This window comes from Pecten maximus, chromosome 14 (assembly GCF_902652985.1).
Source record: "Pecten maximus chromosome 14, xPecMax1.1, whole genome shotgun sequence".
NCBI classification, from domain to species: domain Eukaryota; kingdom Metazoa; phylum Mollusca; class Bivalvia; order Pectinida; family Pectinidae; genus Pecten; species Pecten maximus.
The window spans coordinates 7602277-7618291 of record NC_047028.1 but is presented as its reverse complement, the minus strand read 5'-3'; the positions used below and the strand labels follow the sequence as shown (position 1 = coordinate 7618291).

The 16015-nt window shown below is 35.7% G+C and overlaps 1 protein-coding gene across 3 annotated transcripts in view; it reads right to left on the bottom strand.

Annotated features, from left to right (window-relative positions):
- Nucleotides 1–1270: 1270 nt before the first annotated feature.
- The window catches only part of LOC117342111 (sodium leak channel non-selective protein-like), a 56945-nt gene continuing 42200 nt past the window's right edge, over nucleotides 1271–16015 (bottom strand). For all 3 annotated transcript variants that reach the window (XM_033904111.1, XM_033904113.1, XM_033904112.1), the window contains 13 exons: nucleotides 15714–15807; nucleotides 14463–14569; nucleotides 14115–14192; nucleotides 13054–13173; nucleotides 12877–12945; nucleotides 12360–12508; nucleotides 11972–12065; nucleotides 10429–10567; nucleotides 8849–8964; nucleotides 8152–8309; nucleotides 7152–7302; nucleotides 4815–5121; nucleotides 1271–3616 (listed from right to left, as the gene is read on the bottom strand). In XM_033904111.1, coding sequence (XP_033760002.1) covers nucleotides 3441–3616; nucleotides 4815–5121; nucleotides 7152–7302; nucleotides 8152–8309; nucleotides 8849–8964; nucleotides 10429–10567; nucleotides 11972–12065; nucleotides 12360–12508; nucleotides 12877–12945; nucleotides 13054–13173; nucleotides 14115–14192; nucleotides 14463–14569; nucleotides 15714–15807 — 1758 coding nt within the window. In that variant the 3' untranslated portion in view covers nucleotides 1271–3440. The remainder of the gene's footprint in view (nucleotides 3617–4814; nucleotides 5122–7151; nucleotides 7303–8151; nucleotides 8310–8848; nucleotides 8965–10428; nucleotides 10568–11971; nucleotides 12066–12359; nucleotides 12509–12876; nucleotides 12946–13053; nucleotides 13174–14114; nucleotides 14193–14462; nucleotides 14570–15713; nucleotides 15808–16015) is intronic.

Sequence of the window (16015 nt, the reverse complement as noted above, 5' to 3'; positions counted from 1 at the left end):
CAAGGAGACATCCTACCACTAGGCTAAGTTAATAAGGACCTGGGGCCTGCGGTGGCCGAGTAGTTAAGGTGTCCCGACATTTTATCACTAGCCCTCCACCTCTGAGTGGCGAGTTCGAAACCCAAGTGGGGCAGTTGCCTGGTACTGATCGTAGGTCGGTGGTTTTTCTCTAGGTACTCCGGCTTTCCTCGATCTCCAAAACCAGGCACGTCCTATCGTTCATAGGACGTTAAACATAATAAACAAAACAAAACAAAAAATAACAAGGTCCTTATACTTCATAAGAGCTCAAAACACAACCTTAATTCCTGTAGTTGTAAGGTTTATCACATTCTTTGTATAAATACACATTAAATGAGTTTCACAAAGGGTCACACAGATCACCCGTTACCTCGGCTCACACAACAGTTCACTGTTAGCACACCTGCACCGTTTGCTAGCTTGAGTGGATTGAGAAGAATTGACTCCCGCACTATGAAAGTTCTCATCAGGGGCAGTAACTCTGCCCAATAATCCCAACTTACCAAACTAGAACTGTCGCCAGGATGGCTGACTACTACCCCCGCAATCTGCACGAGTCAATGGTAAATTGGAACTGTTAGTTAGAGGCTAACTAAGATAACCCAGTAATATAGTGACCAGTTGCCATAGCAACCATAATTTTGAAAAAAAAAAAAAAAAAGTGGCATGCACATCTACACATGGTCCTCTATATTTGTGTGAAGTTTCATTGAAATTGGCCATTTAGTTTAGGAGGAGTTGTCCGGACAAACTTAAAAGTTATGGTTCTTATCAGAAAACCTGTTTATAGTGACCAGTTGCCATAGCAACCATAATTTTGAGAAAAATAAAGTGGCATGCACATCTACACATGATCATTAATTCGCCCATCGGTTTAGGAGGAGTTGTCCGGACAAAATGCGTGGACGGACGGACGGACTGACAGACAACCTGATTCCAGTATACCCCCCCTAACTTCGTTGCGGGGGTATAAAAAGAAAGGTTTTATAGCTATGTCTACAAAGTTTGAAAGTAATTAGTTGAAACTGAAGGCAAGGTTCTACAGAGATAAACATGTAACATTAAGAGCAAAAATAATCTAATCAAAATGCTCTTCAGGGAAACACAACACATCATAATCATAAAGCCTACCAAGTTTCAAACCCCATATTGTAACACTCCTGTCAAATTTTGATGTGCATATAAAAAGTAAAACACCAACATTTTTTTTTAACTAGATTCCATTATGTAGTAAAACATGAGTCCTGTCTAACAATCAACATATATTTTATTCAGTTTCCATCATCATGTATATATATATAATTTGAACACATGGTTGATATAACAAAGTTTTGGCTGATGTACATGTCTGACATAATAATCACAGATATTTTGTAGACATTGTTGTCAAAGTACAGAATATCATTAGGTTTGTATAAAACCAAAATATTAAGGAAGCAACATTTAAACTAGTATTTCTGCTTGCTCTGTGCAAATTGAAATATTTAAACTATTGTCAAATTTTAGGCAAACTAGTTTAATTTGAATTATACTAGTGTTTTGGAGTGTGTACCAACAGTAAGTGTATAATTAGCAAAATGTGTGGAAACAAAAAATGAAAAGGAGAAAGTATGATGAGGTAAATCAACAGCCATGTCTCATCTTGTTCTGTATCAATTGCTTATTAATATGTAAAACAATCGCTTGTATTGAGGCTTTTGAAAAGACAAAACTACAATTAATGTAAATAAGTCTTAAGACACAAAACTATAAATGTAAATAATAACCTACAAAAGATAAAGTTAAAAACATTACCAAGTATAAAAATACTTCATAACTCCCCACAGAAGGAAAGTACCTGGTATATATAAAAAAAATGACTGGACAATTTTGATACTAGTGATAATTGCCTAATGATAAATGAATGACTACAACTTCAAAGTTTGGGTTTGTTTCTATCTACATTCAATGTACTGGTCTTCACTTATCTCATAACAAAGTTAATCTTCGCTTATCTTATAACAAGTTGAAAGGTCATTTACCCTAAACAATGTTGTGGTCTTCACTTATCTTATAACAATGTTAATCTTCACTTATCTCATAACAAAGGTCAAAAGTCATTTACCCCAAACAATGTTCTGGTCTGCACTTATCTCATAATAAATGTCATTTACCCTAAACAAAATACAACCAATGACATACACCACATGTCATTCACATGTAGCTTGTATTGCACAAATTGTAAACAATTTAACTTATATTGCACATTCAAAATAAAATAATGTATGTACAAATAAATTTGCACTAAATCTATTCGAGGGAGATAACAACTGTGTATGTTACCCTGGAATTATTTTGTACAAAACTTTTTTAAAATGTTGAATTAAATAATCATTAATTCTAATTTCACATAAAAACTTATTTCAACTGGTCAAATCCTTCAGTATACTCAAGTAAGCAGGGAATAGTTATCACACTCATTTAGGTTTCCATGAGACCTAAACTTAATAAATTAATAGATTAATATTTATTCTTATAAATAGACGACATATTTTGAATCTAATTTCTAAGAAGAAATTCTTTCTTAGAAATTATTCAAATTTTTATGTCTGATGTCTTTGTAACTGTTACATTACAAATTCATAAACAGTGACACAAATTCAATTTTATGTTTCATTCAAATCCACTACATACTCCATCGATGATGTTAATAAACCTCTCTTTTTTTTTGGTCTGAATGTGAACAATATACCGTATAGCCGATTCTTTTCATGGGGATGATATTTCTGCTATTTAGTGGAGCATTGACGTAGCATTATCTACCAAATGAACAACAGATAAGACTTGTTATGTTATAACGTCATTAGTCGACTAGACCACCTCCAATTACCTAAAGTTATTTACAATCACAATCATAATTTTTCAGAACATATCGCATGCTGCATATGACAGATGATTTATAACATATTATAACCAAAATATCACGGTTATATACACAATGCTTACAGTTATAAGCGTAAATCGTTGAACCATACTCCTGTTTATACTGTAAAACATCTGGAATAAATCTGCTAATTCGCGAAAATGAGATTTCCTACAATAGCCTGATCGAAAAATTAGAATTCACAGAATTTTTTTTCATTTAAAAAGAAATGGCAAAAAAATTAACCTGAAAAATTAACCGGCTATACAGTAGTATGCACATACAGTATTACTCTTAGTGAAATGTTCATAGCCATTACTTTACCCATCTCTTACCTAAAGATTTCTCTGTGTGTGAAAGATGGAAGTAAAGTTTTTCATCAAAAGACAGAATGGCCATTCCTTCATTATAAGTATTATGACTAATCATCATCTCATTCTTAGAATTCAGAAGAATTCCTATTTGAAGAGAGGGTATCCCAATTTATAAAAGACAACTACTGAAATATATTTTCCAATCAGTCTATATCTAGCACTGGAAATCCCCCTAACTGATCCTTCCACCAGGATTGCACATTGTTGGAAACATTTTCCCCTATCAGGACAGTTTCCAGGACTTTTTCCTTTGTGGGAGACACATCTTCTGGAGCAGATTCCGTTACCTGACCAAGATTCACCCCAAGGGTCTTGGCTCCTGTAAAATATAGATACTATTATTTTTACTGTGATTAATTAATATCAAAGCTATTAAAACACTAACTTAGGACATACGCTAAGCACTATGGAAATGGATTACATATAGTACCAAAGATATACCCGGACAATAAATCGGTACAGTGGATCTGTTTATTATAATATTCTACTTTCCAGAGAAAAAATATTATAATAAGTGCGATATTATAATATCCAATATCATTGATCATAAGTCGGATCCTCTGTAGTACTTTTCATAAAATCCAAGGTATTGATAATACAAATCTGCCATGTGACACCATGTGACTCAGAAACAAATCATATGGCTATTTAAAAAGTATTTTACCACTACATTTTGACATATTGATTAAGATAATACAGCAGGGCAAAGTAAGTAATTAGAATCCCATAATTTTATATGGTTATACTACCAAATATTTCATTTCAACATATTCTATTGTTCAAACAATTAGATCGAACATCGGGCAAATGCATATATTATTAAGTTTTCTCCAGTTGGACACAGCTTGAAACAGAACCAGCCCATTGTCAGGTGAACAGAACCAGCCTGTTGTCAGGTGATCAGAACCAGCCTGTTGTCAGATAAACAGAACCAGCCCGTTGTCAGGTGAACAGAACCAGCCTGTTGTCAGGTGATCAGAACCAGCCTGTTGTCGGGTGAACAGAACCAGCCTGTTGTCAGGTGATCAGAACCAGCCTGTTGTCAGGTAAACAGAACCAGCCTGTTGTCAGATAAACAGAACCAGCCTGTTGTCAGGTGATCAGAACCAGCCTGTTGTCAGGTGAACAGAACCAGCCTGTTGTCAGGTGAACAGAACCAGCCTGTTGTCAGGTGAACAGAACCAGCCTGTTGTCAGGTGATCAGAACCAGCCTGTTGTCAGGTGAACAGAACCAGCCTGTTGTCAGGTGATCAGAACCAGCCTGTTGTCAGGTGATCAGAACCAGCCTGTTGTCAGGTGATCAGAACCAGCCTGTCGTCAGGTGAACAGAACCAGCCTGTTGTCAGGTGAACAGAACCAGCCCGTTGTTAGGTAAACAGAACCAGCCTGTTGTCAGGTGAACAGAACCAGCCTGTTGTCAGGTGAACAGAACCAGCCCGTTAATAGGTAAACAGAACCAGCCTGTTGTCAGGTGAACAGAACCAGCCTGTTGTCATGTAAACACTTGAGATGCATACCTGAAGAGATTCTGATGCTTCGTTTCTTGAGTCCAGGCCTTTCCTTGTCACTGCGGGAGAGTCCATCACCTAAGGTGGGGTTCAGGTATTTCCTGACAAAGGAGCCCTGGGGAGAGAGGGGTGGAGGCTGCACTAGGATGTTGGGAGGCTGGAGCTCAACTGTCCCTTTTTTTCTGGTTCGGGGTAAAGTTGGACCCTCGTCTTTACTTTCTTCGCTGCTCTCCGCAGCACTGGACGGCTGTTCAGTGACTGTAAACAATGGCTCATTGGTTGCCCGGAGGTTGGTCAGAATATTGGAATGTTCTTTCTGCAACAGCAATTGTTAATTCATTGTACTTTTTATGACTTTACCAAGCACATGTATGTAGCTGTGAAGTTCAGCTTTTATTAATAAAACCTGTTAAAAATGTAAATAAGGTGAAACTAAAATGGATCTATATAAAGTAAATATTTTATAATTAAGAATCTTCTGCTGAGGAAACTACAGTTCTATAACCTTAGTATCACTATCATATCTAGAATGAACTGTTTTACATCTTTCCTTTATTAATTTTGCAACTTTATTTCAAACATTTCCAATGTTGGGACAGACTCTAATCATGGGATAATGGTCACCAGGAAAAAATCAAGTAGTTATACTGTAGTAAGTTTGTGCACATCATATTTTAATGTTTGCTTGTGAAATAATCATCCCCTCCCACAAAGTTAGCAGTGGTACAGGGAATCAGCTTGTCTGTCCATCTATATTTCTTTTACCTGTACATGTAATACTGTAAACATGGTTATTTCTCCAGGGATTTAATTTTGCACTTTTATTAGATAAACTATGGACGTGGGGGTTATTTCCCTGATCAATGTACTTTTTTTCGTTTGCACAGGTTCTATAAAACCACATACATCACAATACAGTAGACATCAGGAAAATTTTCACGACCAAATGACTTTTGCACATACAGTGCATTCCGCTTAATTGGGTTGCCTATTTGCGGGGACTTTTTACCCGATTAACCGACTTATGCAATAAGCCGAAATGCACGTTGCCATCTTGGATTAGGTCCGTAATGGTTGTCAGACTTGGGTCGATTTTGGATGAAAATATTTGCGTTATTATTGTTAATAAACGGTGTTTTTGTTTGTGCTTTTAGTGATGTCAAATTTTCAGATTACTATTACTAATTGTATAAAAATACATGTATTAACATAATAAAACCTACAGATTGTTTCTTATTTGCGACACAGTGCAATCGTAGCACCTCAAATCGGGGGTCATACATCCCTGTTTCATCCACGTGTTCCTAATTTGACATACGATCTAAGGACTCGCCGACAATTACAGCTAAAATCATTATTGTTTATCCTAGAGGCATTCTTTTGTTCGCTATTACTTTTTTAATATTCCATATTATTTCCAATTGCCAAAGCACAGAGATCGGAGAAACCGAGTTAATACGACCTTGACAGTACTGGCAGTCACTGATAAAACAACACGAAATCCAATGTAATGTTTTTATTAACCAGTTCTAATCCTTATCTGAATAGGAATTATAAGCTAACATCGGGCGTCTGTCCTTTTATCTGCTCACTACTGTTTTTTCAATAACTCACCTGTGTACCGGTGTCGTCACATTTCCCCGTGGCGAACCCCTCACTTTTGATTCGCCACAGTTAGCGGTGATATCAATCGATCTGGAGCAATGTCAGACCCAGGTCAAAACCTATTGTTTTGGTTTCTGCTTCGAAGATTTTACATCCCAGAAGTAAAAGTTTAATTGTCTAGTAGCTTAATTATGCTTTTAAACCCCCATATTACTTTGGCCTGTTGCTGACTCTAAAAATAACATTTAATTTTACCCAAAATTCTTAATCGATTTCCTGTTGGGGAAAAACCCCACGAGGCAGAATTAACAACACAGTTCTGAATATGACAAAACCCCGACATAACATTATCGTTTAAGGTAATATTTTACCGTTTTTTGACATTTTAACCATCTAAATTACCCTTTTTGTTGATAAATGTCTAAAACTTGAAGAAATACGTGATGACTTTCGTGAAAAGCGGAGCATTTCTATTTTTTTTGTCAAATTATTGTATTCCAACAACTGAAAAATACGACTTTTCAAACCCAATTAAACGATTTTTTTAAACATGATTTAAGAGTTTTTGAATTTTTAACCCAATAAACGAAATACCCTATTAAGCGTTACCCGATTAACTGGAATGTACTGTATATAAATATTTAGCATAAATTTCCACAGTGAATTTGTTTAGTTTTAAAGTACGTTTTCTATAAGATTTGATATGGTGATTCACAAAAGATGTCTATTATTAACACATACCGCCCTTATCCTCTTGAGACACTTGTCTAGCCAGTTCCTAATGGTTTGTTTGGCCACCTCCTCCTCGATAGTGCACTCAAGCTCCTGTCTAGCTAGCAGTTCCTCCAGCTGCAGGCTCTTACTGATGTCCACTGACCGGTATGCCAGCATGCTGTTAAATAATTTACACATCACAAATACCATAGTATAGACAAAATTTTCTATGTTAAATCTCTTATAGTAACGGTGACTGACCTCATGTTAGCATCTCTATCAATAGTAAAATTGACCTTAATGACATACTGCGCTAAAAATGTCTCCCTGCATACAAAATGATGCAAGAAAAACTTTGTAACGTTTTATCAAAATCCAAGGTATTTTGTTAAGATGATTCAATATGTTCTGCCCATGAAATGCAACACTGTACCATGTAGAAAACATAATGTGATATTTTACCAAAGTTAGTACTTTTCTGGAAATACTGTACACATTTTTTTTTTTTAATTTTTTTTTTTTTTTTAATTTTTCAAAAGTACTGACACTGACCTATATTTGCACCATATTAATGCAAGGAAGAACTATGTTTGACTGACAGAAAGGATGGGGCCAGTACATGTCAGCAGTCCCTGAGTGATCTTGGCACCCACTATTGAACGATCTTTATTGGTTCTATGTTAAACTGATCTCTATTTTCCCCTCCTTTTCCTCTTAATAATCTGATGTTAACAAGAATAAGTAGAACCTACACATGAAGTTTGAGAAATATCCCTCCAACTCTTTAATAAATAGTGATAACAAACTTCAATTCTCAAATTCCTAGATGGCCGTCTGTTGGCCATTTTGTATTTCTGATCAAAAATCTAAATTGAATTGGCACAACTATGGACAAAGAAGAACCTACACATAAAGTTTGAGGAATATCCCTGCAGTACTTTTCAAGAAATAGCAACAACAAGGATTGTTTATTGATGGACGGTGCAAGGCCATTAAATTTTTGATGATGGTGGGCTGAAATACTTACTTTAAAACATCGTGAAATGTGACCTCAGCACCTCCATGTTGTCTTTCAAGTTCATAACACATGTGTTTAAACAGGAGACGGTCTTTCTCCAGGTCGACCTCTAGACGACCCCTTAGTAACCGTAGTAACAGCCTCACCTTCCTTACAGATATAACACCCTACAAAATATCAGCACAAGTCATCATTGGCCTTTGAGTTGAATACTGTTATAATATTATCATTTACATTACATCAACAGCAACAAAGTATTGACATTTAACTTTCCTTGGTTCTCCATAACAAGAAAACAATTATCATTACGACTCTTTTTATTGCTGACGATCTACTGAAATCACATATTCACTATTAATTAACCCAGTGTATAGAAGTAGGCTGTTGTGGGTATTATCTATAGAGTGTACAAGACTTTCAAAGGACGTATACATGGGTCATATGTTTGAAATTCTCAAACAACACATACCTGGATCGTGATATCAATATGAGTGACGTCGACTGGTAAATTCTGTCAGTCATTTAGCAGGCACGTATTAAGAGAAATGATACATTTGAGGCATAAGTTTTAAAATTTCTCAAATTCAGGACCTGCCAAGCCTTGTTTTCAGGGTCTTTCCAAGGCCTGCACAAACCTGGTTTAAGTGTGAAAACCATACAAATAATATTACTGGTATAATGTATATGATGATCAACTGACACTGACCTTCCTACTGATGTCGACAAGGTTCCAGGTGTTCTGAAAGTGCCGGATGTCACTGTAGCTGAGCAGGGCATCCTCCTCATTGGAGTAGAACAGAGAGAAATTCTCCATGATGATAGCTACAAAGAGAGACATTAATAATCATGCCATTTAATTTTTAGTCTGTTACTTACTACTGTATGAATCTGTAAACAATGTAAACAGAAGCGCATCATCGTCTTAATCCTAACGTTCTGAGTAGGATGTATTGATCTGGTCCAGTAGAATGATGAAATTGTTAGCTCTGTATGTGCCATCTTGTGGACAATATGGTAAACTGTTATGGATCCATGCATACTTGTGATATCTTTGTTAAAGATACAAGGAATCACACCACAATATAAAAGTTAGATTGACCAGATCTGATTTTGGTGGAATTCTTTTGTAATACTCAAAGGACAGATATCAGCCTTGTGATTTTTTCAGGTCTTTCTGCCAAACTGCCAGCCATGAATGCAGAGAAGTACACTAAGAGCAAAACCCTTATATTTTGAAAAGAATGCATTCAAAATGTATAAAACATTACTCCCACTTAAACTTTATATATATATAGGTCACTATCTACTGTCTTTAGTCTACAATACATGTATAATATGACCCAAGAAATTATGAATATATACTACATGTATATTAGAAAAATTGAATTGTTATGCATGTGTAGATCACCTAGGGAGACACATTCATGCTAGTGTACACCCCGAACAAAGGTGAAACAATTATGCCAACAAGTACGCCGAGTTATTTTGATTCTTTCTGATATTAATACAATCGACCCCATTACGCTCAAACCACCTGTACATCCAGGACAAAGATGATAAAAATGTACAGTGTTATTTTCAGATATCAATACAATCTACCCCATTACACTCAAACCACCTGTACATCCAGGACAAAGATGATAAAAGTGTACAGTGCTATTTTCAGATATCAATACAATCTACCCCATTACACTCAAACCACCTGTACATGCAGGACAAAGATGATAAAAGTGTACAGTGTTATTTTCAGATATCAATACAATCTACCCCATTACACTCAAACTAGCTGTATATCGAGGACAAAGATGATAAAAGTGTACAGTATTATTTTCAGATATCAATACAATCTACCCCATTACACTCAAACCACCTGTACATCCAGGACAAAGATGATAAAAGTGTACAGTGCTATTTTCAGATATCAATACAATCTACCCCATTACACTCAAACCACCTGTACATGCAGGACAAAGATGATAAAAGTGTACAGTGTTATTTTCAGATATCAATACAATCTACCCCATTACACTCAAACTAGCTGTATATCGATCGCGAGGACAAAGATGATAAAAGTGTACAGTATTATTTTCAGATATCAATACAATCGATCCCATAATGCTCAAACTAGCTGATGATGTACTCCGTTATATTGATTTCCCTTTTATAAATACAATCTACCCATTTATTTCCATTTTCAATATTTCTTATGTTTATAAGTAAGTAAAGTTATTGAAAGTAAAACTAGAAAGCATTTATATAATAGGTACCGAGAAAGTCTATACTTACCAACCAACAGGTTGAGTACGATGTAGGTGATAATGATGTAGAAGGAACAAAAATAGAGGAGAGAGGCTGTAAAGTTACCACAGTCTGTCTGCCAGTAATTCTCACCAGGGTCTGCCAGGGTACAGAATGGTGGACTCACCTAAAACACACAACACAAATGGTAGGACACATTTCAAATACTTGAAAATGTTTGTGAAGCCTGTATGCCACTGTCCTGTTAATGCTTGGGAAAAACGACAAAATGTTCAAAACAAGTCAAAAGTTGAAAACAAATTAATTCATTTGTACTTGAAAGGGAACCTCACACAAGGAGATCTTATCAACTTTGTCTACAAAATGTCTTGAAGACAGACGATGAGAACATTTTGTTGCCTCCACTTATGTGGTAGGGACATAGAAAACTGGGGCAGCAATGTCTGCGATTGCTGGTTCCATTATCAGAAACAATAAAGATATCATCCCAATTTATCCTAAAACTATGACCTTGACACAAAAACGTGAAAATGACACACAAAACACTGTTGAGTGGGTTGAAGTGTACAGAGTTTTATTTGGTTAGCTGCAATAATGAGGAGGTGACACATAGAAAAATGTGTTATTTGACCAGACTTCACATTTGACCTAAGACAGTGACCTTTAGCTTGGCATGTGTGTAAACTTTGAGGTATCTGTAACACGGAAATTAATGCTGGATGAGGATCTGGATGTTTAGTCTAACACTTCTGATTCATTTAATACATCACCACTCAAGTGTATTTAGTCAACAGCTTAATATTTCATGTTGTGTTCACATCTCTACCAATCTCTCATCTCACCCAGACATTGTTCTCCCTTCATTCTGTCTTAGCGTACTCTCATAATAATCTTCAGTTCCCCTGTAAGTATATCCCTTTCCAAATGCATGGGAGGTTTACTCTATACTCCCCAGTCCATGGGAGTTCTCGTTTTCGCCATCCAGAGTTATCTCCCTTCAACGTTTAGGGGATCCCCGATCCTCTCTCTCTTCCATCTCCTGTTATGCTCTCTTAATGTTCTCCCTTAATATTGCAATAACCTGTATACTTAAGTTTACTAACTACCATTCTGACACACCCACTGTGCATATAACCATAAAGGCACATTTTATCAACATCCTCCTCCACTGATCTATTGAGCACCTTCCTCCTATATATCGTAATTGCCAACACCAGCAGTCACTCGCTGACATGCTGTCAATCGCTGAACAACATCATCTCTTCTATGATCAAACCCTACACACCAACCTGTCCACCAAAGTTTTTTGTTTACCAGTTGACTTTTGACCTAAGTACAGCTTTCTCTCCAATACCAATTGTTATACCCGTCTTAAAGCTATAATTATTCTAATTAATCTAACTAACCAATTATAAAAGCTATGATTATTCTAACTAACCGATTATCAATCCATTTTTTTACGTTCCAGTATACCACCTTCTTCAGTTCACGTTTGCTGCAGGTTTAAATTACAAAATAAGAAGGTTGTAAACAGAATCCACTGTTTTAGATAATAAAGACTGAAACTTACCATACAGTCATGCATAATTTTATTCCAGTCTTCCCCAGTGACAATCCTGAACAGCAGAGCTATGGCATTGGAGGAGGTTCCAAATGTGGCATGTCTGTGATAGAGAGTTATATTTCTCATAATGATCATGCACTAAAGGTCATAGCATATATGAATTATATGTCAAGAGTTTGATCTGTGCTGTATCAAAACATTAACCCATTAATTCTTATATCTATTATTCTATATTAAAATTGAAGGAATATTTTAGATTGCATTTAGATCAAGTCTAGGGACACACTAGTAAAAATCTGACTTGTATAACATTATAAACATTGAACATATAATATTTAATTATCAATGTCACTAGAAAAACAACAGAAGAATTGTATTCTAGTTTTCCACCTACCTCCCAAGGTCATGGCCATGTTTGACTGTACCAAATAGGATAACGCCAGCATAAGCATAGAACATCATAAGAATAAACATTCCCATAATGATGAAGAAACTCTTAAACACAGACATCACCACAGTCTGCATCAACATCTTCAGTGTGGCCTGAAAACACATTCAAGTTATCTTTATGGAGCTGTGGTCTTCTACGTTAACCTTCAGACTTTTTTTATATTGATTCAGTCTCATTGGATTTGAATTAGAAATGGTATCTACCTGATGTGTATTTTGACCCTCTACTTTTCAGGCATGTTTCCCAAGTATCAACTGATACATTTGGTGTATGTCATTGAGTTAAATATTTCCGATTTACAGTAGCTAACTTAAAATTACACAATTATTGTGAGCAGTGTAATAATAACCCCCCTGTGTGTGATCAATTTATCTTTTCCCTAGTATCCGGGATAGCCCTGTGAAGTATGTGAGAAAATAACAATTACTGGTAAGACCTTTATTTGTTAAAAAGCACTTACATGTTTGCCGGTAATGGTGAAGAATCGCAGAACTATCACAATAAAACCAAAAGAATGGGTCTGGTCATTCTGAAAATCAAAACATGATATAAATTGATTTCATTCTTAAGTCAAATATACATGTATACTGTCTGTAACAGAAATATCTTTACATCTGAAATGGTTTTCTTCACTTACCCCTATTGTAAAGTTGAGAATGATCCATACAAGTCCAAGAAAGGTGACAAACATATCAAATCTGTTTCTGCGACTTGTCCAGTAGCCTCGCGGTGACAGGGCAATCATTTTCATCACCACCTACATACACAACAACAAGGTACATTATACAATAAACAAAATAAAAATTTCCAGTATTTTTAGCTTTTTCGAGATGTAAACAATCTCACAGACCTTTTCTTATCATATATAAAGTATTCATAAAAACATTCACTAAACAACACATTTTGACCATATAGATACATTAAGTCCTAATGGTCACTGTCTCCAGTTACTGACTATACAGGAAGTAGATCAAAAATCTTCAAAACTGTATTAACTAAAATATATATTTGGAATAATTTCAACCTAATCAATATTCCATTTTACACTAAAGAGGCACGATGGGCCTGTCTCACTCACTTGATTCTAGAGAGATTTGAAGTTGATCTTGGTCATTTATGCAGATACTAAGCTGATTACCACTTTATTCAAATATCAGAGTAGGTAGTGTAGTGTGAGTAGGATGGATATATATATTATTATAATTCTATAGATGAGTGAAATATTGGTTCATGTTGCAACTTTTGTTGTTCACAATTTTACTGACCAACCATGTGGTTGGAGGGAGTTTGCATGATCGTAGTAATTACATAATGTTATATCACAAATTTCGGGAGTTCTAGATTTAAATGGGTGGTATTTTCGGGCAGGTGAATATATAAATGATAACATTTTTCAAAATGGTTTAATTCTATTGCTTACAAGTAACAACTTGACAGACAAAACTAACACACCAACCCCCACAGGTGTCCATGGCAAGATCTGATGTGTAATGAAGCTATTAAGCTATTGTTAAACTGCACAGGTAAACAAACGTTTAATCTAACATATCTTTACTAGACAATTTGGCAATACAGTCCTCGAATTAATGTGAAATCATATGCCAAGAATGCAAAGGAGGCCTCATACATTTAAAAACAAGTCTGAGTGGAATTTTGCAGGTTATGTTACTATGGAAGTTTGTATGGTAACACACTTACCTCACAGAAAAACATCATAGTGAAAACAGCTGATACAGTGGCCAAGACATGTGTTGTTGGCATGTTGGACTCCTTCCACTGAAACAAAAATTACAATAAATTGTTTAGCTATCACGGTATGGCAGAATTCAAGTAAATGGTCAAGATTTTAAAACAACTAAAGTCAATGGGTAAATTAATAATACCACATCCTTTAAAGGATTTCACCACTAGTTAGCATTGATAAAATTTTATATTTCTAAAAAGAATTTATTATCAATATTAGAAACGTTTTTGAAGAGAGTGGATTATGATACCATATCACAATTGACAGTGGTGTACATTAGATAAGATGACTCTATTACATACCGGTACTGCAAGGAGACTGCAGTTGAGAAGAACCAGAAGGACAGTGGCTCGCTTGAACATGGTGTCTTGTGTGATGTCATACATCTTAGCTCGGAGACCAGCCGCATCTGCATGGGGAGAAACAATGGGAAGCGATACAAAAATAAATCAACAAAAAGGCGAAATCCTGAAGTATGTATTGATGTCGATTAAAAGCATGCTTTATACAAATAAAGATTGTCAAGAATGTGTCTCGTTATCCTGTTCTTATCTTGTTCATTGTTGAAATTAGCATACTCCCCTATATACCGTATTTGACCTAATAAGGGCGCAGGGCGCGGGTAATTGACAGTGGGGGCGCCCTTATTAAGATTAGTTATTCTGAAGTTTTATGAAACAGACTATACCCTAGAGCAGAATACCCAAGGTTGTGGAAACGGTAAAATATTCAGTCATAAAAATATTCCAGATGAAGATATCTAATCATTATCGTATATTAAGCTTAAACACCTCTTGAATACTCCTGTAAACCATGCCAGCTGATCTTTAGACCAGAGAACGTGTGTTCCACCATTTATGTTCAAATGGAACTCTTGTGTTCTATTTATAGAAACAGGTGATTTCCCAGATCATATCAGACACCATTTTCTTTGACCTAATAATTGATTTACAATGTCTTTTACTAGCTTTCTGTTCTGAACAAAAGTTATTTATCAACAAGAATGAAGTCTTTACTTTACCTTCAAATAAAGATGGTAAGTTATTATTTGTATGTGTGTTTAGTTTTGGGTGCTCTTTGCACTGACATGATATCTGTAGCCTGTAGGAATACACAAAATGTGGCGAAAACATGTGCTCCAGTTACTTAATTTGCTGAAGAAAATTGAACACATAAAGTAGCAAAATATTTCACATGAATTATTACTTTTGAACACCATTTTGACACTCAGTCAAAGATTTATTTCCTTGAAAAAAGGTAGGGGCGCCCTTATTAGGGCAGGCGCCCTTATTAGGTCAAATACGGTATAAACATTAGTATTATGATCAGTGTAGCATATTCCACGTTATAAACATTTTAAATTATAATTTTCTATTACAATAACATTTTTACAAATGTGTTCATGTGGTAAGTCCATGTTAATGTCCACAATACATGTCCCCTACCAACCTGACAAATTGACAATAACTCAAAAGGGATGGTGACAAAATGTAGTATTACAGCAAGACTATGCTTGTCTGATACAGGTAGGAAATAATTAAATAAATGATTACCTGGTTTAGGGGGGATGTGGAGCGGCTGAGCTAACTTAATCCTGCCCTTGAGATCCAGCCATCTCCTCTGATCCACAGTGAGTAGAGCTGTCCCCTGGTAAATGAGACAATATGATACCAACATTTTTAGATAATGCTACTGTGGCAAGAGATCACGATTACAGTTAACAGGAGCTCTGACATGCCCAGACTATTACAGTTAACAGGAGATCTGACATACCCAGACAGTTACAGTTAACAGGAGATCTGACATACCCAGACAGTTACAGCTAACAGGAGATCTGACATGCCCAGACAGTTAC